This window comes from Plectropomus leopardus, chromosome 11, assembly GCF_026936395.1.
Source record: "Plectropomus leopardus strain MGB_pleo_1.0 chromosome 11, ASM2693639v1, whole genome shotgun sequence".
In the NCBI taxonomy this organism is placed as follows: Eukaryota; Metazoa; Chordata; class Actinopteri; order Perciformes; family Serranidae; genus Plectropomus; species Plectropomus leopardus.
Genome location: NC_142186.1, coordinates 24,233,376 through 24,258,141, shown reverse-complemented (window position 1 = coordinate 24,258,141; position 24,766 = coordinate 24,233,376). Strand labels below are relative to the sequence as shown.

General features: G+C 39.6%; 2 protein-coding genes and 1 long non-coding RNA gene across 4 annotated transcripts; 2 read left to right on the top strand and 1 right to left on the bottom strand.

Annotated features, from left to right (window-relative positions):
* Positions 1–1,452: 1,452 nt before the first annotated feature.
* On the bottom strand, positions 1,453–6,038 carry rabac1 (Rab acceptor 1 (prenylated)). The gene is made up of 6 exons (XM_042480920.2): positions 5,923–6,038; positions 3,944–4,079; positions 3,474–3,686; positions 3,098–3,195; positions 2,649–2,750; positions 1,453–2,394 (listed from the first exon to the last, which is right to left on the bottom strand). Exons 2-6 carry the CDS (start codon positions 4,063–4,065, stop codon positions 2,306–2,308), a joined length of 624 nt encoding a protein of 207 aa, XP_042336854.1. The 5' UTR covers positions 4,066–4,079; positions 5,923–6,038; the 3' UTR covers positions 1,453–2,305.
* LOC148188274 (uncharacterized) lies at positions 4,086–4,609 on the top strand. Its single transcript, XR_015777926.1, has 2 exons — positions 4,086–4,443; positions 4,534–4,609. It is a non-coding gene; the product is annotated as an uncharacterized LOC148188274 (long non-coding RNA).
* A 1,128-nt stretch (positions 6,039–7,166) lies between the features above and the next one.
* dedd2 (death effector domain containing 2) lies at positions 7,167–21,190 on the top strand. Of its 2 annotated transcripts, none has more exons than XM_042489392.2 (6): positions 7,167–7,276; positions 7,616–7,712; positions 8,919–9,436; positions 9,599–9,727; positions 10,646–10,786; positions 19,142–21,190. In XM_042489392.2, the coding sequence occupies exons 3-6, from the start codon at positions 8,962–8,964 to the stop codon at positions 19,546–19,548; spliced, it is 1,152 nt and encodes a 383-aa protein (XP_042345326.1). In that variant the 5' UTR covers positions 7,167–7,276; positions 7,616–7,712; positions 8,919–8,961; the 3' UTR covers positions 19,549–21,190. The 2 variants fall into 2 exon arrangements, with proteins under 2 accessions (XP_042345326.1, XP_042345325.1); XM_042489391.2 differs by having other exon boundaries at positions 7,616–7,814.
* The last annotated feature ends 3,576 nt before the right edge of the window (positions 21,191–24,766 follow it).

Sequence of the window (24,766 nt, the reverse complement as noted above, 5' to 3'; positions counted from 1 at the left end):
ACATCAGCATCAGGAAGAGAGCCTTAGAAAGGGAATAATGTCGTACTGCTGCCCTTAATTTATCTCTTTACACTATAAGAAGTCAGAAACAGTAATATGAAACATGAAACAGGATGAAAGAGCGACTTCTATGATTAACACAACTTATTTTCAAAAGGTTACACTCCTGCAAATAAAGCAAGACAGTAAATCTTTTTATCTTAAGGGAACAGGCTGTAATTGTGCTCCCTCTCTGTGCCACAGGGGTCATCTATTTTAAATGAGCCTCTTATTGCCCACCTGGTACACAAATCAAATGCATTATACACAATATACAGCTTCATAATGTGAGAGGTAATGATTAGGTGTTCGGAGAGGTCACTTTCACACATCCTGTGAGCATTTAGTCCCTTTGAGTGAGACACACAAAAACTTTCTCCCGCTGTCCAATGACAAACGCAACGTCTCCTTCCTCATACATAGCCCACACCCCAACACACATGCGCACCCACTTTCTGTCACTCTCACTGACAAACACGCTCACACTCTCACCCTCTGTCTAATTTCCCCTGTGTCTCTGCAGTGAGCTCACTGCAGTGCGACTCTCCTCTCCACCCCCCTCACCCCCCCTCGCCTCGCCACCCTCCGTATAATAGAATATCGATCGCTCGCCTTTGCCGCAGTGTGTAAGCGAGTGTGTCTGTGGATGAGTGTGTGTGTGTGTGTCTGACTGGGGCCCTCCAAGGTCATTGCCATGGCAACCTGAGCATGGGGTCCTCTTGCTGTGCTGTCATGGAGCAAAGGTCACAGGGGTCACATGAAAAAGGGGGACAAGAGGGGGACCACGGGGGGGAGGCGGTTGGCGGACGCTGCAGTGTTTGGCGGACTAGAGATAGAGATAGAAGAAGCGAAGCCATAAGGGTTGGAACTGTCCTATTCCACCGTGTATTCAGACCCGTGCAGAATAATGAGAAAATGTACAGACTAAGTGCAGAGGGCCACAGAGTTCACTCCAACTCCAACAAACAGGAGCAAAGTGTGGTTTTAACTAAATAAAGCCAAAATCCTGAATAAACTCCTTTCAACCTAAGCAAATTGGCAAAATTACTTTCAAAAGTGGGAAGAAGGCAACAAGCAATCTAACAAGACATGGCCCAAAGAGATGAAAAATAACAAGAAAATGTAATGAAAATAAGCATCCAAAAAAGTAAAAAACAAAATCAAACAAGAAAATTACCTAGAGAAGTGCTGTGTTGAATAAATAAGTGTTTATTTTATTCACCCCCGCCCCCCCCAATTTAATTTATAGTATAAATATAGTATTTATATAGTTTTCAGGACAGTTTTCCCAGTTTTTTGGATAATTTTCTAATGATTCTCTGCATTTAAAGAAAATATGAATTTTTTGGTCATTTTTACTAATTTCTTGCAGGTTGAGGGTAAAAGGGGAAATAACAAAAAAGGGACATTAAGTTGTATATATATCAGGGGGTTTATTGCACTTCCAAAATGTAATTTAAATACAAAAACACCCGACTGACACCAAGATGTAAACAAATGAAAAATGTTTTCAAAAAAGAAATATTTCAGGTTTACAGAATGACCTTCAGATCTGAATTTTGTGAGTACAGCTGATAGATATGCATACAGTCACTGAATTTCCATATTATTCCCAATACAAAACACAATAACTATGCACTGACCTTTGAAGATGCCTATCTAAGTTAAGTTAACTGAAATACCCAGTTTGGTTTTGTGCGCTCTTGAATGAAAATGTCAGTTTTCTTTGTGCATGATCATTATGAGAGAGATATCTTTAAAGCTTTAAATGGCACTTTTCCTTTGGAAAATTTATCAATTTTAGCAGTTTAAAATTGCAAACATTGCATTTACATTATCTTTACATGAGAAAGCAGCAAATTTGTCAGATGTTTCAGACATAGGAGTTATTTTTTGAAGATATATATAGGAGACTTCACAGGGAGCGCGAGGCTATTTGACACAAACCAGAGGCATCGGAGGTATAACATGCAGAGAAAGGCATAACGTCTGTATAACAGTGTGCTTAAATACTAATTAACAAATCATTTGTGCATATGGCAAGTTATTTGTATGAATGACTTTGATTAAGAGGCAATACAGTCTGTAACAACAACTACTTCAGAGGCAAGACAAGGTGCATTAACAGAGGGAATATTGGACGCACACAAAGCTAAGGAACAGATCTGGGAGCAGTTCTTCCTCATCCCCTCTGGGCTAACGTGATTACAGGGTCAGAGTCGTGACTGATCGTTGACCGGCACCTGCAGAGGGTTCAGCGTGCTCTTCACACGGGCTCCATGAGGAGCTCTTCCATGTCGGACCCTTCCAGCTCACGGAACGCAGCGTGAGAGCCAATCACAAACAGCGTTGCTCCTGAGAGGAGACGTGACAAATGGAAAAGGGAATGAGAAGGGAAAAGCAGTGAGGAGGAAGGTTTAATTTACAATTACATCAAGGTTATTCAGCTGACAATTTACACTGAGACTGAATGTGAGTAAATAGGGAATTTTTTTTTTTTTTGTTAAACACACACAAGAGTCCAGAGCTCTGATGGGCATTACAACAAATAATTCTGCAGGCACAGAATAACAGCGGATGGCAAGAACAACTTAAGAGGTTTGGCTTACCCAGAACCCAAAAGACTGCAGCTCCAGCGCCGGCCAACCAGAACACAGGTAGAGAAACAGCTCCAGCCAGACTCATCTGGTGAGGGACAGTCAGCTCCCGGCCTGGTAGACGATTGAAAAGAGAATAACCGATTTTAAAACACGTGTGTTTGTATTATATTTAAAAAAATATTGATTTAAGTAAGTGCATGTTTACTGTATTCTGTGCTTGTTAACATTTCAGAGTAAAAAACCGAAAGCGTCAGTATTTTATGACCTAGGACTGAGACTCAACAATCAGCTGTATTTCTCCACAGTTACTACTAAAAACTTTAAATGTTAAGTCCTAAATGTCAAATTTTCCCAGTGGTATTAAAATGCAATTGAAAATTGATACTTTTCAAGGTATTGTATCAAAGTTAGAAATTCCAGTAACAACATCACACTGTACACCTGACGGCTTTACTCACCGAGGACAACCAGTTTGGACTCCAGGGACTTGAGGTGAATTATGTAGAAGGCACCAGCGAACACAGCCAAGGCAATCAGTAGCATGGGAGAGCTGATACTGAGCAGGAGAAACATCAACGGAAAGATCAATTTGGTGTTACCATGGCAGCATCTTTAGATTTTTGTTTAGTCTGAGTTTAAAGCTTCAATTATTGTCTATGTTACTTATTAATCAAATTTCACAAAGATTGTTCTCTTTCTTTCTTCAAATATACCCCAAATCCTCGCTGACTGTGTGTGTTGGTGCAGACTGTGTCAGTAAGAGCTCGGCAGGAAAAAGAGTGAACATTCCCACTGACAGAAGAACACAAATCGTTCTCTCTTTGTTTGCCTTACATGCAGTAGAGGATGAGACCCAGGAAGATGAAGGTATAGTTGCTGTTATAAGTTTCCACGTTTTTCACCACCCTCTGACACAACTCTCCAAAGTTGCGGGGTTTTGAAAACTTGCGTTGGTCCACGAAGCTGGCCCAGGGTCGAATTGACACTCTGCGCCTGTCGATCCACTCTTTAGCCATGCTGGCTGAGAAGCCTTTGGGGAGCCAGAGCCTATGAAATAAGATAAAACACATTAAGAATTGAATACACTGAGAAGTATTAAGAAATTCATAAACAAGCCTAAAGAGTTACAGACTGTAAGTATCCATTTACATATCAGTCAGGAGAGAAGAGACTGATTAACAACAGTAGCAGATGCTTCAGTATAATTCAGCAGGGTTGAAGGGAAGAAATGTGGAAATCACGAACTCTTATGATGGTAATATTATCATTACAATCGTGAGATGAATAAAAATAAAGGCTCTTACTTTGCCAAGATTCCAGCTCCGCCTGTGCCAGTTGGATGAGCATCCTCAGCACTGAACAGATCTCCAGCCTTGCTGTCCATGTCTACAAGGCAGTTCTCCCCCGTTGGAGCTCCAGATGGCATCTACACACTGTCTGCTGCAAGGTAACAGTAATAAAACAAACATAAAAAAGTGAATACTGTTTGAATACAATTCTGTTTCCATCGATCCGCATCTACAAGTTGGCAAATGCTTTAATCAGGCACCAACAAAGTAGTCAGATATGGAGAAGAGTCTGTAGGTATTCACCATGAAATTCAATGATTTTAAAGACCTTTTGAAGAGTCCCCATCCAGGGATCACAAGGCTTCACCTGAGAGGAGGAAAACAGATCAAGCGCTCCTGCCTGGGAAGGACACGCCCCTCTCAGGTGAAACCTCTTTAGTCTAATCAGAGGCTTTGAATGCCACTTTCCTCCAAATGTTTTGTCTTTTCCACCCCAGCCAGGCTGTGTGTGTCCTGTAAGTTGAATTTTTATGTGTTTTACTTTATTTGACACTATTTCTGTGAGATTTTTTGATGTTATATTAACACTTTGTTTCTCTTTGCAGAGCTAAAACCACACATAAACGAAAAAGCAAACCAAGAAATAATAAAAGAATTCAAATGCTCTGCATTTAAACTCTGCTTGGAGTCGTGTCTCCTCCATGTCTCCAGCACACTCCAGCCCGTACTTTAACCATCAGATTTATAATCTGACAATTTTTTTTTTTTTTTTTTTTACAAAACAGAAGATTGATTTTTAGATCAATCATCTTTATATTCCAGAATTGCAGGAATGTGGTTATAGAAGTGACTTAGATTAAACAAATTCTTGCCAACAGGTAAGTGCAAGTAAAAAGTAAAGAATTGGGTTCAGTGGTAGCTTCAAAGATTTGTTACTTTAGAAATGTGCACTGTTAGAGGAGCTTGACTCGAAAATTAAGCATGCAAAAATTAAATTAGACTTAATATAAGACCAAATTTAAGACTATTTAATGACCTTTTAATGTTGATACAATTGAATGTAAAGGCAAATATGGCTCCAATACTGCAGGACTCCAGTTATCACAAATCTGAAGAGCGCTTGAGCTTGAATTCACTTTGGTGCATTAATTAAGTGATAACTGGAGCCCTGCAGAGTGAGCCATTTATTTTTTTTTGCCTTTTTACTTTTCACTTATGTTTGGTTCAGCACCTGCTCCAAGTTTGGATTGGATGTCTGTGCATACTTTTGCTTCTAAAATTAAATTTAAGACATCTTAAGGAGCTGTAGACAACCTTAAATTCTTGTAAAGCATTTGGTCACTGAACTACATGCTAGTGCTGACACACTTGTTTTCTCAATACAGATTTTTAAAAAAACATGTAATCAAGGTATTAAATTCAAAATACCAAACATTTGCTGGTCTATCAAAGGTGTGAAGGGTGGATTTTTTTTTTACATAATTTTAATTAGTAGAAATCTGTGAGTAATCCATTGACTTAGGCGGAGCAGCAATTTGAAAGATCATGTAAAAAGTGAGAGAATATTCAAGAAAAGTACATATATACGCAGGATTAATAAGCAGGTGTTAATAATACTTAACTACAGTGCAGTAGCTTTTAGGTAATGGAAAATTTTCGTCAAAGGGCTTGGTCACTGCCACATCACTAAACACATAATACTCTGGAAACTGTTGCCAACATATATTCAAGTATTCATTTACTGAGTAACATGAATAGCGTTACTATATAACGACCAAATCTATAATTAAAATATAAACACTGAGCAGCAAAATCAACTTTGCTGGTTGTTTACAAAGCTAACGTTAGCTTCTCTGCTAACCTACAGGTCCAGGCAGATAGATAAACTTTACATCGCGATACTGTACTCGTCTTTGGGCAGGTGTTTTAAACGAATAGGAAATAAAAGATGTTGTTGAGATGTAAACTCCGATCGTTAAATAAAGTATACTTACAGCACAACTTCAGTGAACTGCTTCAGGTCTTTTGTTGCTGTCCTGGATCACGGATGTGATGTGGATGTAATTTAACTTCCTGCTCTTCATGTGAAAAACACCACCACCTAGTGACCACACCGGGGAGCACCCCGAGAGAGGACAAATATATATGTGTAATAATTAAATAAAATGATGGAGGGACAAAATAGATGAAAGAAAAAAATGATGGTGAGAAAAATATAAAATTTTCACAAAAAAAGAAAATATAGATGGGGGGAAAAAAGTGCGAGAACTATAAAGTTTCGGGGGATTTTTTTCCTCACACCATCTTTTCTTTTTTCACCGTATTTTTTTTTTGTCCCCCATGTCCCTTTAGAGGTTTAATACGGTGACTAACACACGAGACCATACTTTTTTTTAGTTTGTTTTGTTTTTGAAGGCAATGCATTCAGTAGTCAATACATTTAGTTTGTTTGGTAAGTGGCAAGTAATGACCAAAATGTAATTCGTATAAAAACAGACCGACAAAAAAAAGTCACATAAAATAAAGTTGATTAATTAAAAAAATAGACACAACCTACCTTATTACTTGTAAAGCTGTAAAATTTACATAAATTAATGGTTTGGGTTAGTTTTTATTACATATTTTTAAAAATGTATATTGTTTTAAAATATACATCTGGATTTGATTTTGTTTTTAGGGTATATGAGGGCAATTTCCAAAAAATAAATAAACTTATTAATGCAATTTTTTTCTGAAATTTTATTATATATTCTTCTTTCTTGGAGATATTTGTATTTTTGAATATAATTAATCAAAATGAAATGTTCTTGCCAAAATGTCGTCGGAGATCCAACTGAAAATCACTCCAGAAGATCGTCGTATGTACACATGTACAAAAGGTGTGTTTGTCATTCATATCAGGAATATATCTATAAATAATATAATTTACTGGATATGTGTATAATTTTTAAAGCACAAAACTATTTAACTCCATCGAGCAGCTCATGTCTTTTAATTTAATATTGTCATATGTGTTTATGTGTAGGAGGGGATATGTTATGGCATGACAACGTTTTATTTATTTTTAAAAAAAACATTTTTTTTATTAGCAGTAACCTCTGTGAGTGCAATCAAAGGGCAGACCTGGGGTCGGCTGTCTTTTTCCATTATCACCTACTCGAGAGGGAGCTCGCAAAGAAAATCTGACTCCAGATCAGTGATATTAAAACGTGAACCTGACGTCATCGAGCAGGCGGAGGGCTGTGATTGGTCGCTTTCCTTGTGTTGTTGTGCTGCTGCCAGTGTTGCACGGAACTGTGGGAGTTGGCAGACCTTCCAACGCTCTTGACGAAGAACGAGAGTTTACAGGTACATTTAATGTTTAATTATCTTCTTAAAATGTACTGAGCACTTTTATACCGGTTTAAATCAACGTTGTCGTTGATATTAACGATAGCTCGTGTCTGTTAAGACCCGCTTCTGGTTAACCTTAGCTAATAACGTTCCTAGCTAGGAAGTACCGTTAATACCGTTAATATCTTTTATAGCAAATTGCTTGGCAAATGTATTTACTTATTGAAAGGCATATCTGTTATGTCACATTGCACAGGTTTGGCTAACATGTTTTATTTTAGTGGTCAGTGGTCATTTAGCCTAACAGCTATGTGAGTTGTGCTTTGTTTACGCTTGTCATTTTTTTTCCCTCAGAGCAACGTGATTACGTAACGTGCCAAGGGGGTAATTTGCAACGTTTGCTGCTGACTGTTTGAGCAACGCCTCGTCCCTTTGGCATCCAGTTGATTTAGTAAGATATATTCTTCGAAACGACGACAGCAAAGCACTTTCACAGCTGACAACAGTTTGCATTGCATGTTTCAAGACGGCGTCGAGCTGACACCGTAAGCAGGTAGGACTGCTGAGTTTGCTCAACCGGGCTTTAAAACAGCGAAGACTAGATAACGTGCGTGACACTGAAATGTTACCATAACATTAGCTTAAGAGCAAGTGGTTGTGTTTGGCAAGCTGCTAGTTTACGAGGGGTGTTGGTTACAGGGTTAGGCTGCCATTTGTCGAGACATGCTTTTTTCAAGTATCTCTAGAAACCTCAAGCACTATGCAAATGTCTTAAGCCACCTCAAACTTTATTTTAACAAGGATAGACTGATCGTATATTTTTATTTCTCCGGAGTCTCTTTACTACAATACAGTCAGAAAATACTGGAAATATAAATACCGTATTGAAAACACAAATATCTGTGATTAAAAACCTTTATCAGGTTGAGGCTGCACATATTTAGTGAGACCTTCCCTTCCACTAAGCATGTCTTGAAGTCTCTGGGGCAGACAATATGAGATTTACATTATGAATCAATATTGATTGTTTGAGCTCCCCTTTGTTATGGTTGTATGATTTATGTTTCACACTAACCACTGACTTCAGTCTGACGAGGCCATTTTGTACAGACTTTCTGGGTGTTTTAATGCTTTGTATATGTTATCTGTGGTGGCCTGTATGTCTTAAATGACTAACTTAATCAAATGTAATTTTTTGTCATACAATGGCATAAAAAGGAGTTTTTATAATTACATCACTGTAATGTTCAGCAAAACTTTTGGTGTTTGTACGCCTTAAAATGCTAAGTGAGTGGTTACATATCATATGCAGATATTTCCCAACTTAGAGTTTTACATGTCATTCTATTTATTTTATTCAAAAGAAAAGCAGATATTTATCAACATTTCTGTGCCAGCATTAGCCAGCTGGCTTATTTTCAGCTGCAGTCCTTTGGCAAGATGTTTTAAAACCTATAAAATGATCAAATTTACAGAATAAAGACAGCAGGACACCGTAAAGACAACATTAGCAAACAGGCTTTTTTAAGACAGAAGACAACCCATGCAAGCAACAAAAAACAGATCCATACAATACAATAACACAGCAACAACAAGCAGCGTATTTCACAAATGTCTAATGTAATGCTAATACGTTTGTGTTTTTTGTCCTGAACAGTTTAACATAGGTGAGAAGGTGGAGAAAGGCTATAGGCAGACCCATGGCCGCAGTGCATCACCCAGGGTGCCCGCACAGGGACTCACTATACTGGGATGAAACAGAGTGCCTGAACTACTATGGGATGTTATCTCTCCATGAGGTCTTCGAAATAGTTGGCTGTCAGCTGACAGAGACTGACATTGAGGTGTTGTCATTCCTTCTGGATGAAACCTGTCCTGCACCACACCCTCTTGAGCCAACAGGTTGGACAGTTGAGCCCCATGGGGGTGATCAGGATGACTTGGGTGTGTCCCCAAGTCCTCAGCTGCTAAAGGCCTGGATGCGATTAAAGCCTCGGGGCTCCCAGCATCCCTTAGTGGCCTCATGTAAGCCCAAGAGTGGCCTTGAACTGTTGTTGGAGCTGGAGAAGCGAGGATATCTCAGTGATGGCAACCTGGAGCCACTACTGCAACTACTGAGAGTCCTCACTCGTCATGACCTACTGCCTTTAGTGTCCCACAAGAAAAGGAGGACAGGTGAGGGTTAATTACAGGGGGGCTCATTACCAGATCTTGAGATTATGACAAGTGCTCTGGGTGTTGCCTCTTTTAGCGATAGACAGCTAGATCGTACCAGCCATAACTGCATTCCTGTGTTAATAGGCCTAATGATTGGTAATCAATGTTTTGGTTTTTCAGTATCTCCAGAGAGAATTGGACAGAGGTTTGGAAGCGAGAACAGAGAGTTGATGTTCGCCTCTGGGATGCAGCACAGCTACAGACAGACAGAAATGCCTCTTCCATCTTTCACACAGCACTTGAGAACCGGTAAGTATAGCCTGTGTTTCCACAAACCTTTCAATCAGTCAACGAGGTGGACTGTCCGCTGTCAGTGTTTATCATTCCTTACAGTGTGTAACATTTTTGCACGGCACAACAACCGGTCTGTTCTTTGGTAACATTGAAATCATTTCTGACATTTTTTTCCTTTATTCTGTTGTGCTAGGAATGAACATCAAGGTTCATACAAGATGCCTGAGGTGCTTGAAGTGCTAAAATTCAACACTTAAAATTTAAATTTTTAGAATACCTTGAAAACCAGAATTTGTTTTCCTTGGTGCTTAAAAAAGTACATGAATATAATTGAAAGAAGAACATAATGCTAAATTATTTTATACAATGTATTAAATAATTGTTTTAAACCAAAGTAAAGAATAGCTGTCGTCTGATTATTGCCAATCAGTTGGTAAACACCAGAAATCGGCCCCAAGATGTTTCACAAGCCTGCAAAATACTTACATCGGAGTTTTGAGCTGTAATTTGGCAGTGAATAATATTAATTTTATTATATAATATTAAATTGATCATAGGCCCTGATAGCATGTTTGCTACATTTACGAGTTTGCACATTTTTTTCGCAGTGGATGAATGTGGAGAAAACAATTTCATCCTTGTCAAAAAAAAAAAAAATAGAGTGCTTGGAACCCTAGTACACGTACATCCTTAAAATAAAAGTGGTTTTACACATACGGTTACATACCTTGCACTTGTGTGGAACCTTTCGTGAACCAATAAAGTACATTTTGATCAGATATCAGCACAAACGGATAAACATGTAGCAAAGTAACAGCAATAAGGCAGACAGGGACATGAATAGAACAACAACAAATCCACACAAAGCAACCCCATCCATGTTCATGTCTTATTGTCCAACTCCACAAACTTATTTTATGCATGTGCTGTCAGGTGTTTACCCTCCGATGCCTGGGCCAGCTGCTAGGAGGAAGAGGAAGAAGAGAGGAAATGGCTGGACCCGCAGGCCCAAGAAAATAATCAGACAGGTCCCGCCGCTGCCTCCACCCCCACGACCACACAAAGTATCCTGCGGTAAGTGCAGCCCCTGCAATCTTAACCTGTCTCTCTTTAAGCTTTTCATCTCTTGCCTTCCCTTCTTCATCCCACCATCTTCATTTTCCTGTCTTTTCACTAACAGCACCAATTTCATTTTCAACCTACTAACATCTCATTTCCTGTTTTGTCTCACTAATTCTGATGTTGTTTTGCTGAACCTCAGCTGGAGTTAAGGAGTTTGCATACTGGGTGTACATTTCTTCTTTCACTTTTTTCAAACTGTGATCCCCAAAATTCTTAAAGCACAGAATTCTTGCTTGCAAGGAGTTTTTTTTAACTCCTTGTGAAAAACTGTGTTCTAAAGCAATGGCTCAGTTGTGTTTATTCACTGTCGTTTGTAGAGAAAGATTAGTCTAAAAGAGCAGGGAGAAAGTCACAGTCCGAACACACCTCAGAAAAAATGGACCAATTACGATAATCCATTTGATCCTTAATACCAGCTGGCAATCTGCTAGCCAATTCAACATGATTAGACAAGTATACAGAGGCTTCTCAACTGCACAGAAACAAACCGAAGGATGCCTTTGTCAGGTGTGCTTGTTTTACAGGAAAGCAGTCTTTTTTAATTCCAGTGTCACATTCTGAAACCCATTATGACAGCATTAAAACATAAAACTAATTATTGGAGAACTTATTGATGGATTTGGTGATGTCACCTGTTGGATAAAATTGATCTCTGGTTCATATGATAGTCTTTACCGGTGAATACAGTGGTTCAGCAGCATTAGCAAGCAGGCATACACCTGTGGTGCACTGGGAAGGCGGAGTCTGCACACCATTTTAAGGGGTATCACTGCTGGATCCACCGCTGTTTGTTTTGTCAGTGGATAATTACATGGTAAGAGTACACTGCTTTTAAGTAGCTCTCCCAGCCCTCACCAATATGTGTTGTAGTGCACCGGCGCACTGAATTGGAGCCGACTAAGTATGATGTTTTTGTGCAAGTACTTGTACTAAACTTACTTGTTAGTGAAGCTACAGTTGTGTTTTGGTCTTAAAACATGATTAAATGTCTCATGGCACCAGAAAGTCAACACCTTCCTCGCTAACTGTAGAGCAGATGTTGACTCACCATCTTTTAAAGAAACAAAAAAAATCGATGCACAATTCAACTGTTGGACACAAAAAATGCTTTCACTTCCCCTTCAGTTGACTGGCATCTTCTTTTTTTTACCAAAGCAGTTGCACATGTTGTCATTGTCACGCTCGGATGATTCAGTTTGGACTTACAGTATCTCCTTAACTATCTTAATTAAACATGCAACATCAGGGAGATTTTGTCACCCTGTGTATTTCTCCATCTTTACATTCATTTCCCCTCATTTCACCCTTTCTCTTAACCCATCAAATTATATTCAGCTGCTGCTATTGATGAGAGTGCAGACTGGTAGGTCATCTTCTGTTTTTCTACTCTATGCTGAAAAAAGTAATCCAGTCATCACTAGATGCAACCCTTGTTCTGCTTTACTGTCACGCTTGATACAAAGTTGTCACAAGAGTCAGCTGTTAAACCTCACATACCATCCTGAGAAATTCTCCGAGCAGTTGTCCGAAACAACCTAACTCCACTGAAAAGCTGCACTTTGTTATCTATTGTCAGTGTGCTGTTCAACGTTTCAACTGTTGCCTGCCTTTCAGTCAGCCAAAGCTAGTTTCTCTCAGCACAATGAGATTGAGATAAGACTAACATCATACGCCTTTTGTGTGAAGTTTGCTCATTAATTTATGACCCTCTCAAATATTTCTTTGAAATGTCCAATCATTGTCTGTTGCTCAGAAATACTTCTACTGATGATTCTGGTTCAAATTAAAAAAAAAAAATTAAAAAAAAATCGAATAATGAAGACAGCCCTTCTTAGCTATTCAAGATGCGTGATGTGCCTGTAACTATGAACATGTCGCTGTCTTGACTCCACATTTGATTCCACCAGGTTGACTCAGGATTGTGACTCAGATCGAGTAACCTAAGACACAGTGGATCATGGATACAGAGGGGGAGACTGAGGAACAAAACAAAAAAGTCTGTCACTCCACTATGTCCATACGTACTGCAGTGTGCGCGATCGACTCTGTCATGTGCTCGCTTACGAGTCTGGGCCGATGCCTAAGGTAAAAGAGGCTCTCCCCCTTGTTACAACAGGGGCTGGTGCCACCACTTTGCTCTGTATTCGATGCTTGTGTATCATAATGTAGCTGCCCCCCACCCTACCCCCCTCAGGAAAAGTAATTTGCTCCTTAAAAAAAATCATCCTGTTCTGTTCTTTAGTGTTGTGCACTGTGGATGATTCCTTGTCTATTTCTGACAAGAGTTGTTGGTGTCAGTGTTTTACGGAACTGACAGAGTCCTCAGCAGTAAGCCTCAAAGATTTCCAAACAGTTTTCGCAACTTGATATTTCAATACAATTCTCTGGACAACTCAAAGTTCATTTGATCTCACTAAAACCACAATAATGGGGATATATGTCGAGAAAGTGTATTTTCGGATTCCCTGATATTCTCTGTGGATAATAACCCTGGTGAACTTGATGCATTTTCACAAACATGGCCAACTACCTACATCTACCTAGCATCTGAGACCCTAAATTAAAATATTTTTACTGTTGTGCAGAAAAATGATAAACAATATATTGTGTTGTATACAGTATTGAAAAAGAAAAAATCTTTAATGTGTCCGATACAGAAAATCGTCTGCTTGACATTGCTGACAATAAAGACAGCCGATCTTTACCAGCCAGGTTGAGACTTAATCTGAGCAGCTAAGTGCTAATTGTGTCATTGTAATGTTTTCCAAGTGAAATCTTACATATTTGTAAATGCAAGCGCAAATGGCTGTATTCTCAGTGTGACCTGAGGTCTGACCACATTAGAGGGTGGAGTTAACAAGCTGTGTTACAGGACGTGTCACGAAATACAAACAGGATGATGAAATTAAGCACAAGCTTAAGCTGTGCTTAGATTTGCAATAGTAATACAAGAGTTAGAAAATTATTTAGGACTGGTCGTGGCACCCGAAAACCCGAAAATACGGTGCAGAATATTCGCTTGCGGGTTAATAAGACGTTTCTCCATTTTGGCAGCAAGCTTGAGGTAGGACAAAGATTGAAACAAAGTATTTAACTGATCAAATATATATATCCTTAGGTGGAAATCCTCTGAGATTCGGGTTTGTTAGAATATTTTGTCTTCTGCACTGTTCCACTGGGGTTTGCAAGCATTTATGACCAACAAAATCTGTTTTTAAGCATTTTTTTTTTCCCAGACAAAAATCTGTTTGGTGTGTAATGGCTACTATACCACAAATAAATAGATTAGATATGTATATTCTGCAAGCCATATTAAGAGTCAACAATCAGTTCAGTTTAGTTTATCAGTTAAGGTTTGAAATAGTTTGATGGTTAAAGTTTGGTTCTTAGTGAAGAACGATGAATGACTACACCAGGAGCTTAAATCGGGAAAAATTAAGCCCAGTTTATAACCTGCAAAGATAAAACAAAAATACATTGGACATGTTTGTGAAGGTGCCAGTTTGTGCCGCTTGTGGGAAACCTTTTTCGTGCCATCCTTTCCTCTCACACTATCTTCATTACAAGTGGTTGTAAGCATCTGCCTTAAGTTTCAATCCGTGCAATTCATACTGGCCAACCGAAACTTGATGTACGCCAGCTCTGGAGTCTCAAGTTAAAAGACAAATGCTTATTTGGCACAAATGCTTGTCCTTTCATAAAGGACACGTCCTGTATTCCATTTCAGAGAATCTAAAATGGCTGCCAACAGACAGCTGTTTTAAAAATGACCGTGTAACCTTTTTACTCAAGCAGTTCTGAGGAAAATAACCCAACAGTGCTCTGCTGAAGGAAGCTCCTGCTGTATCTTATCTCTGTGCCCTGTGTGAGCCCTGGGTGTGCGTTTGTCAAGAGGGAGCAGAGATAGATAGGGCGGTTCAGTCCAATGCTGGCCCCTAGCTTTTAAATAGACCTGAAATACTTTTTCTTGTCATGATTCATCTCTCAGATCATTTTCAGTGAAGTGTCTCAATTACATTCTGACAATGACGACTGCTGTTACAAATGCCCATAAGGTGTTTGTACCCTCAGCTCAGTAGCAGTTTTGTGTGATCTAAATGGGGTGCTTGTGAAGTCTCTTACCTGGTTTAATGGACATTTCTGATTAATGTTATGTTTGGAGCTTAAATAATGGGTTGGTGAAGGTGAGGGTAAGGGAATTGGTCAGAGTCGTCCCAACCATCCCACTTAGACACTACCATGTGATATCGTAGAGGTACAGTAAAGCTGAGCTGATTAACTTGTCAGTACCAACTATTGCCCTGACTCAGACCTCATTACAACTAAGAGAAGTGAGTGCTGTGCCTGCTTGATGTTGAAAAAACGACCCAGTCGACAGATGTTCAACCCACTTGTGCTTGTCTCTTTCTCTCCTTTCTCTGTGTTCACAGTTCTAAAAAGACCAACCTGTGTGTCAGGAAAACAGTATCCTTACACACAATCAGAGGGAGAGAACGAACTCTAAATGCTCAAACTACGCAAAATGGTACAGAGAGTGATTTTTGTCTAAAGGGGGAAACGAGAGAGTTCTGTCTGCCCGTCTTTCAATGCTCCTCTAACTCTCCGCTCTCTTGGTCAGTCATTCAGCAGAAAAACGGATCGATAAAGAGTTGAAGCTCTTCGTGCCAAGTGACTCCTCGTAAATGGGTACTTAAACTTTTTTTTGGAGGGGGAGGAGTGGTGTGTGGGGGGGGGGCTTGAGATGGAGGAAGCCAAACGGGCTCGGTGTTTAAAGTGAGAAAATGAAAGCTGTGCTTCCTAATGTCCTGTCTAAGTGGATGTCTCTGTGTCTGATGAAGCGTGAAGTGCTCTGTAACCCTAACAAAATGACTATCATTGTGTTCCTGTGGTTTTAAATGGCCTTCTCCTCAGTGCCACTATCTCTACCTCCATCCTGCTCAGTATGAAATGGGAAGGACAAGATGGTGGTCATCCATAAATACAGTAATTGCATGAAGGGCGGTTGTTTATCATAGCCACAGCCTTCACACAGTGTAATGATGCAAAAGGTGAACTCTTAACAGTACTTTAACTTAATATTTCACTGAGTCCATGCTGAATTTTGTCTAAGAGTACAAAAAGTTAGATGACATGTAGTATTCTGCCCCCCTTTTAGGATAGATGTCCTATTTGACGTTTTGTGATAAACCAGAATGCTAAAATTCTTAAACATGTCACTGCTGATTTGACAATATACTTGCTAGGATACAAAATGTTTTCACTCACTACCTTGTTTTGCAACATTGAATTACAGTGCGTCAATTTGACACCGATTAACAGAAAATGAAACATTTGCACAAAATCATATCATCAGCATCAAAATCAAAAGTGTTTCTGCTGAAAAGAACATCTTTATCATAGCTCTCTTACAAACTGTAGCACATTTTTTTTCCCTCCAGGATTTGTCTATATTATGCTTCATTCAGTTTAACTGAGCAATACAAGGCCAGCTGCAGAGAAACATCCCCACAGCGCGACGCCACCACACTGCGTAGTTCGGGCCGTGTATTTCTGTTTGTGAGCAGTGATTGGCTAATGCCAAGCAGATTAAAAAAAAATTTTAAGCGTTTTTTCTAAGAACATAAAAGGAAGTTTGACTTCTGATTCAGAGAAATCTCGCAGCTGTTTTTCTTTTTTTTTTCTCTCAACACTGACTTCTCGGCACGTTCTGTTCACTTAGTCTTCTCTATGAAACGCATCAACATCGTGATAAAAAAAAAAAACATAACAAAAATGCTTTTTAAGGCACCATTTGGCAGAAAATGCTGTGATGTCTTGGTAAAATCCAACCTGCTTTTTGTTGAACTTTCCCAGCAGGAAATGCAGCAATGTCTCAAAAACAAGAAACAACAACAAAAAAAAAACCTTTCTTGGCACTATCTCAGGAGGAAACATAGTAATGTCTCTTGTAGACGAACTGCTCTATATGGCACTGTCCCAGATAGAAACACGACGACGTCTTAGTAAAAAACAGCTGCTTTTCGTGGCACTTGTGACGGGACACTAAAAAACACCCATGTTTGGTGGTATAAAAGCTGCTGTAAACTCAGAAATTACTTGCTAAAAAAGAAGCAATGGGTTTTGATGTTTGTTGCTTCGGTCTCCATCATCCACCGTCCCTTCCAACCTTCCGGTGACAAAGTCAGCTCATACACTACGTCACCTTAGAAACCGTAATTTTTTTTTTTTTGTGAAACTTTTTTTTGGTATGCAGCAGACCTACTGACTGTTAGCAGTTTATCAATGTTGTAAAACAATAAAAAGTGAAAAAGGGGCATGAATACTTGGTATTGTTGCTGAATGTTGTATGAGGACAGTCCTCATCTGTGGTATGACACATTAATGTATCAAACTTGTATCTGTATGAACTGTCAATGGATTGAGCTGAAGAAAGGTTGCCAGTAATGAGTTTTATAAGACGTAATAGAGACAGGGTTTAATCATTATCCTTGTTAAATTTCAGTTTTATATTCTTTTACCATAATGCTTCTATGAAGGAAAACATTTGGCCTCTATTGTATGAGCAAACTAAAGTGTAAAGTGAATGATTACCCTCCATCTGCAAGTCTTATCCCCAACCCTGCATATTTTAAACACTGCCTAAATGTTATCGATTAAGCGTCCCCTCTGATCCAGTCCTCTGTCTTTATAGTAATCTAATTACAGCCTTATGAAGCATGGATGCAAATGCCAGTGTTTGGTTATCGCTCTCCTTCAAATGTTAAGACATGCAAAATCAATGCCTTAATTCAACATTTGCATTTCTAATGTTGACATTTTCCCAACTTTATCCCTCTGGAGTCTTGTGCCATTCGCCGTAGCCCCAAACAAAATATGAATGGAGGGTGGTGAAACGTGACTCTTGAGTTGAAACATTTATCAGAGGAATCATAGCTACTCTAGACCTCGATAAGTGGTAAAGTCTTGTCCTTGGTGTGCTCATTTAATGACTCTGTACCTTAATTGAGACTCTGGTCACTGTCTTCCCATCAGACAAAAGTATGAGCTTTGAGCATTTATTTTGAGCACTGTCTTAAGACTTTTGTTTCCCTATTAAGATTTCACATTTTTAAACATCTGATGGAGAGCAGCAAAGAGGTTTTGACTGGGCTGGGTTTTGAAGACCTACAGATGTTATTATGGCTTTAAAACTCCCTGAAAAAATGTTGCTTACGCACCTTTGCAATAAGAAATTAATGAGAATGTTTCCGGTGAAATGGATGTCATTGGTAGTAGAAACTGTTGACCTCAACTAAAGGGGTTTGAGCGGGAGGCATGGATTTTTGTTGCAGCGAAAGTCATCAGCAGCTGGTTTCCACTCGAAGCTCTGGAATAATGACATGGGGGACGATCTCAGCGGTGCTCTTACTCAGTACAGTATGTATCCTCTGATCTTTCTCGCTGTGCTGTTGCATGACCACCAATCCTGTTACTGTGGAAGTGGAGCAGCTATCTGTTCTCGCTGTTAAACATGTTGATGAGAATGAATCTGCTGTTTTTCAAACACCAGTCTGGAACAGAACGACACTCTGGGGCTTACCGCTGCTAAGTTGCTTTCATTATAGCTACCACAAGAATTTCAATGTATTCATTAACTCTAGATTTATGTAGACCATGCCGGATGGTTCAGTGGCAGAGTAATTCTCACGATGCTCCAAAATGCTATTTTCACCAAAAACAAGCTGAATGGGTTGCGGCATTATTGAGCACAAGAAAAATCCACACATTCAGGTCGGTCTAGCTCTAGTGCCTCACATAATTAACTGTTTTCTTTGCCCTGCTGCACCATAATATTTGCTCTTTTGTCAAGAGAAGTATCCTGAAGCATTTCAGCGTACAATTTTCAGTTCAGTTAGAAGTCATTTTATTGGGTCACAATCTCCTTTTGGGAACTCTTCTTCTTGAACCCCCTTTTTAAATCCCTGCTTAATGTAATGCACTAACTTAGATTAGCAAAGTGAGCTGCCTTTTAACAGTTTTGTCTTGTCCCTGTTTCTCTTTCCCTTTGTTTTGATTTCATGTTCCTCCCTTTCTGTCTGTATCCTTACTGTATATGGGCCTCTCCTATTTGACTGTTCACTTCTTTTTACTTTTTCCATAACCCTTCCTCATCCTCCACTACTGTCGTCTTTTTTTCTCGCTCCACCCCCTTTTCTCACTACATCTTTCCCTCATTATTCACTTACTTCCCTCTACTTTCCCTTTCATTCTTTCACCCCTCAACCCTTATTTTCCACCACTGTTTCCTCCTCCGTCTTCCATTATCAGATATCCGACTCCGTGTCCGTGCCGAATACCTGGAGCACGATTCGGCACTGCGTGAGGGTGTCTCCTCGGACAAACGGCAGCCCCTGGAGCGGCAGTTTGAGTTGTTCAGCCAGGCCGACTTGCTGCTTCGTTCCAGAGACCTTGGTTCCATTGTGTGCGACATCAAGTTCACAGAGCTGGACAACCTGGAGGCCTTCTGGGGTGACTACCTGAGCGGAGCTCTGCTGGAGGCCTTGAAGGGAGTCTTCATCACTGATTCCCTGAGGATGGCAGCAGGCACGGAGGGCGTCCGCCTGCTGATCAGTGTGGACCAGGATGACTACGAGCAGGGCCGAATGCTGCTGAAAGCTAGGAGAAGGCTGTCATCCAGTAATGGTGGGCGCGCAGAGAGTCACTGGGCTGTATAGGCTGATAAGACTCTTTGGGGTGTATTATACTAACTTAGATGGTTTATTAGGGAGTGCTATCAAACGTAATGGTGATGTGAATTTTCCAAAGGCCTTCTTTTTGTAGCTGCATTTCATGTAATAACCACTAGATGGCAGCACTTACCATTGGTTGATTAGGTACATTACAGGCCATACATTTTCAGAATTGTCACTTTTTCCTTGAAACTTGACCATAATTTGTGAAAGATAACTTTAATAATGGATCAATGTGCTCTCCCTTGGGATTTATGCACAGGTGCTACTTCGTAGGACACCAGGATGAAAAAGGATGTATCAAGTTTTCTCCTTAGTCTCAGTGAGAACAGGATCAAGCAAGCCTGTGCCAAAAGACCCGGTAAGCCCCTCATAACATTATCAGGGTTAAATCAATTATGTTAAGACAACTGCTGCATACCAAGTGATAGAGCATACATCAAATAACTATAAAGTGTTGACACATTGATGCATTCATGCTCATGTGAGGTCAAGGTTGAGGCGGTGTAGACATACATGTACACAGATTCAAACTGATCGTTGTAATCGTTTGTTGATGGTTTTGTCCTCATTTATGCTCAATGTGGGCATAAAGATTCCAAGATGGCTCTGGAAATGATCACTATACAAACTGACCATTATACACAACAAATCATGCTTTACCGTTGAAACGGTCACTTGGATATCATTGACATGTTATACTTGAAGAAAAACGTTTATGTTAACTGGCACTTTTCTTTATCAAAACTAATTTAAAAGACAAAGAAACACTCCAAGAAAAGTTTCTGATCTTTAAAAATGTGCAAGAGAATTGAACACAATTGGAAAAAGTTGGCTTTTCTCAGGAAAGATTGACCCCTGAGTCCAACTTTGGAGAGCCTAGCCTACGCATAATACACCTAGATAACAAACACTGGGATCCTCAGCCCTGTGTGCCACGATAACCCGACTTGTGATTGCGGTGGTCAGTGGATACGGCAGTTGCCAGTAGATGACAGCAGTGATTAGGGCTAGGCCTCAGCAGACCATGGAAGATTCATCATCCCAAGCTTGTCAACAGCAACCCAGGATAATGCAATGGCAGCTTGTGTCCGGGCTTCCAGCTAGGCCTCAGCTAGTGCTTCTCTCAGCAAGTAAAGCACAGGACAGTGCGTCGGTCAATAGAAGTGATGTTGGGGAGATCAAAATCAAAAGTGCACATCCCAGCTCCACTCAGCCCTGCTATGTAGGCCCAGTAGAGTGGCTCACGGACAGCTGTCTACTCACCCTGCTGGAACTAATGCCTGGACTTCACTCATAGAAGACGATCAATAAGGCCCCTCCTCTAAGTCCCTTCATACAGGCACGACTTAAGCAGGCAGACTTGCTACTGTCTGAAGTGCAGGACGCTGCGGGGCCAGGCAGAGGGAGGGACAATGGACATATTTCCATCTTTACTTTATTGTGTTTTTGATACTGAGTTTGTTTAAATATAATTATATTGTTAATATGAGGAAAAAAAAACTAATTCAGGGGAAAATTTTGCTAAAGAAAAATTTCTTTTGGTATGCCAATTCTTTTTTGTGGAATTCTTTATATATTGTATATTATTTCGGGTGAATAATAAAGGTGTGATGGCCTTAAAACAGTTTGCTTTCAATTTCATTGACCTTTGTTTTATTATTAACCAGAATTGCTACAGATTCAATCTTGTTTACCGGTGTCGTGCAAGCGAAGAACATTCTGGAAGCACGTGGGTTACATTTACGTTACCCGCACCCCTGCAGAAAATAGAAATAATCAAATGTCACTTTAGCGCTAAAGTTGTCCATATAAAATAGGAAACATTTTATAGAAAAGTTGTTGCAAACCTAAACTACTTGTTAAAGAAATCATAACAGATCATTTATATATATATATATATATATATATATATATATATATATATATATATATATAACAGAGCAGTGTGCTTTTAAGTGCTGTCTTGCCTGTAGGAAGTTTTGAAAAAAGCCTTTTACAAATAAAATTGAAACTCTTCAAACCGAGCACTGCTCATCATCCTCTAAAATCCCTCTGACTTATCTTGAATCGCCGCCTCACATTTTGTCATAGTGCTTGTTTCTGTTATTTTTCCTCAGTTTTGTGATTTGTCATTTTTCCCGGTCCTTCACCCTCCGTACCTGTATTAGTGGGAGTGTGCCCTCTCCCTGCCCCCAAACGGTCTGAAGAGGTCCATCGAATGCAGGTCACCGTGGATCAGATCCTTAATTATTTCTCCTTACTCTAAGCTGTCAGCTCGATGAAACCGAAGAATGGTGTGTGCTTCGAACATCTTATCAAACTGCCCACCCTTGTGCTATATTTTCTCCCCTCTGTGTACCATTCACTTGCTGGAAGGCCAAATGATTAAAGTGCGCGTAATGAGATGAAACTGCTGGTTTACGTGATGGGGTGTAGGATGTGTAGGATGGCTTTTCCCCCCAGAAAATCAGCATTTTCTTTTGAGCAATATCGAATGCAAAACAACAAACATTTAAACATAATTGTTGCAAACAATATGCAAAATTTTCTCAATAATGATTATCTACATGTTTATGTAAAATTAGATCTAATCTCTGCAAGATAATTTCCTACAGATGTTATGTCAAATAATATTTCAAAAAGCCACCAATCTCAAGTAAAAAAAAAACAGTGAACATTTAACAAACCGTGCTTATATTTTAGGCATTTAGCCGCCATTTTTATCCACAGAAACAGCTGATGTTGCAAACGATCTTAACAAAACTAAAATGAGTGACACCTTAAGTAAAAATTATTTTGTGGCTTCCTCTCAGGCTTTTGTTTTTAAAATACCTTCATAGCCTTGATCCAGATTACACCAGCAACATCCTTACTGCCAAAGTCTGGTCCTCTTTAGATTTGAGATTCTGTCCTTTTCTTTCGGCATCGAAAGAAAATTCAAGCCATGTTTTCCTGTTTGACATTAGACTTAATTTTTATGCAGCTCTGAAAAACAAAACTTATGGCAACTCCTCAAAATCAAATTATGGAGGGCAAAAATTATTAGGGATCATTTTATTCTTTCCACATGTCATCTTGTATATTTTTGTGCATGCTGCTAATCAATATTTCTATTAATGGGGACTCGCAGAAATAAGACTGAAGGACTATATATAGTTTGTTTCAATGTAACATTAAGAAATGATTTTGCTTTTTCTACCAATGCGTTGAGTGGGGTCTTTGACTTATTGCTGGACCTCTTTGGACATAATTAAGTCCTCTGATGTAGACCAACACGGTCCTCAAGCACATGAATAAATAATGTAAATGTCGGCTAAAGGGCACTTTGAAGAGTCACCTCATTTCACTCAGAAGCCTAAGCAAGCACTCAGTACCAGCGCTGTGACTGGTGACTTTTTCTAATGAGCTTATAAACGCATTTTAGACCAGTGAAAGATCCTCAAAATAATGATATTAACATCAAAAGACACAAAAAAATAAACTGGTATATTTCTGTTTGCTTTTATTAAGCAATGTTTGTAGTTTAGGTAAATGTATCTTGTATTCATGTTTCAGGGCCAGTTTATGTTCGTCCAGGTCTGCTCTCAGATTTGATGTCTCTCTTGTTTTAAATATTTAGTGCACTGTTACGACTTTGTCACTTGCTGACTTAAAGACACCATTATTTGGCCAGTTAAGAGCACTCTGACCGCACCCACCCTTTAAAAATGCTGCAGAGTGTACAAATGAAGTTTTATTATTGACTTGCCATCATGGAGAACAATAAGCGGGACCAACCCTCAGGGGAAAACCTGATAGGGCCGTTTCTACGCTGTTCAGAGTACGCCTGTTTGATGGCCAGCTAAACTGCCCCAGGCCTGCCTTGGGGAAAACTGAGATTTTTGAAAGTCCAGTTCTCACCACACCCAGCCTTAAAGCAAGACCAGCGATGTGATGCCCACAGGGAGACCCAGGCGCTCTGTCTGAGGAGTCTGCAAAACTACAGAGATCCAACTCAAAGGATGCTGCCGTGTTGCTCCTCTGAACAATGACTCTCTCTTGGATGACCCTGCCACTATGAGAGATTTGTTTGTCAAAGAAATTGGGGCGCATATCTGGAGCACTCAGGAACATTACGCTCACAAATATCCAAGGACAAGACACAGGCAGAGCACCATCAACAAGTCTGAACCCTTCTCTCCGACAGATTCCCCTCTCAGAGGACTCCGATCTCTGAAGGTCTTCACTGAGTCGTCTCCTTCAGGCATCAAAACTGCTCCAACACCTGGACTGCTACATTTCTCCAACCCTCTTATTTCACCTTGTTGTAAAACTTAAGAAAATGATGCTGAGGCTGCTGCACCAGCTGCTGAGGCGGTCACTGAATCTCCATCCAGAACAGATCTGTGCAGAAAGTTAACCACAATATCCTAGTAAGTTTGGGTGCTTGAAGGGAAAAGAAGGACATTTTGGAATCTAGGGTTATTATCTTTTTTGCCTTGAGTTGAGAAGATTGTTATATGTATCTATTAAATCCAAGACTACAGCCAACTGCCGGTTAACTTAGCATAAAGACTGGAAACAGCTAGTTTGTTTCTGCTAACAAAATCCACCTACCATCACTTCTAAAGATCACTGATTAACACGACATATTTCATTTGTGTAATCCATATAAAAACCGAAGTGTAAAAACGCCAGTTTGTATTTTTGTAGGCGGTAATGGGGGGAACTGTTTCTTGGCTGGGCACAGTGACTTTCTTAATTAGTGAGGCAAGAAAACTGCATTTATAATTATTACAATTATAAGTAATATCATATATATATATATATAAAATAAATACAACAATACTTGGCTGAATTCAATTCAATTTCAATTTTATTCATAAAGCCCATTATCACAAAACACAGTTTGCCTCAGAGGGCATCCCTCTGTCCTTAGACCCTCACATTGCCCAAGGGAAAAACTCCCCCCAAAAAAACCTGTAATCGGGGAAAAAATAGAAAAAACCAGGTTGATTCCAGTAATTTCGGTTACTGTGTGTCCCTGTGCCGACCAGTGATGGAACGTAACTAAGTACATTTACTCAAGTATTGTACGTAAAGTAAAAATCTGAGGAATGTTTATGTCATTTGAGTGTTTTACTCAGACCACTTTTCACTTCTCCTCAACTACACTGCAGAGCAAATTATTTTACTTTCTTTCCCCACTACTAATATTAGA

Coding starts and splice junctions, on each gene's coding strand:
- rabac1 (XM_042480920.2), bottom strand. CDS start 4,065: ATGCCATCTGGAGCTCCAACGGGGGAGAACTGCCTTGTAGACATGGAC. Junction 3,196..3,473: donor GGTCTCATCCTCTACTGCAT/GTAAGGCAAACA, acceptor TCTCCTGCTCAG/TATCAGCTCTCCCATGCTAC. Junction 2,395..2,648: donor TGCAGTCTTTTGGGTTCTGG/GTAAGCCAAACC, acceptor GTCTCCTCTCAG/GAGCAACGCTGTTTGTGATT.
- dedd2 (XM_042489392.2), top strand. CDS start 8,962: ATGGCCGCAGTGCATCACCCAGGGTGCCCGCACAGGGACTCACTATAC. Junction 9,728..10,645: donor CACACAGCACTTGAGAACCG/GTAAGTATAGCC, acceptor ATGTGCTGTCAG/GTGTTTACCCTCCGATGCCT. Junction 10,787..19,141: donor ACCACACAAAGTATCCTGCG/GTAAGTGCAGCC, acceptor TTCCATTATCAG/ATATCCGACTCCGTGTCCGT.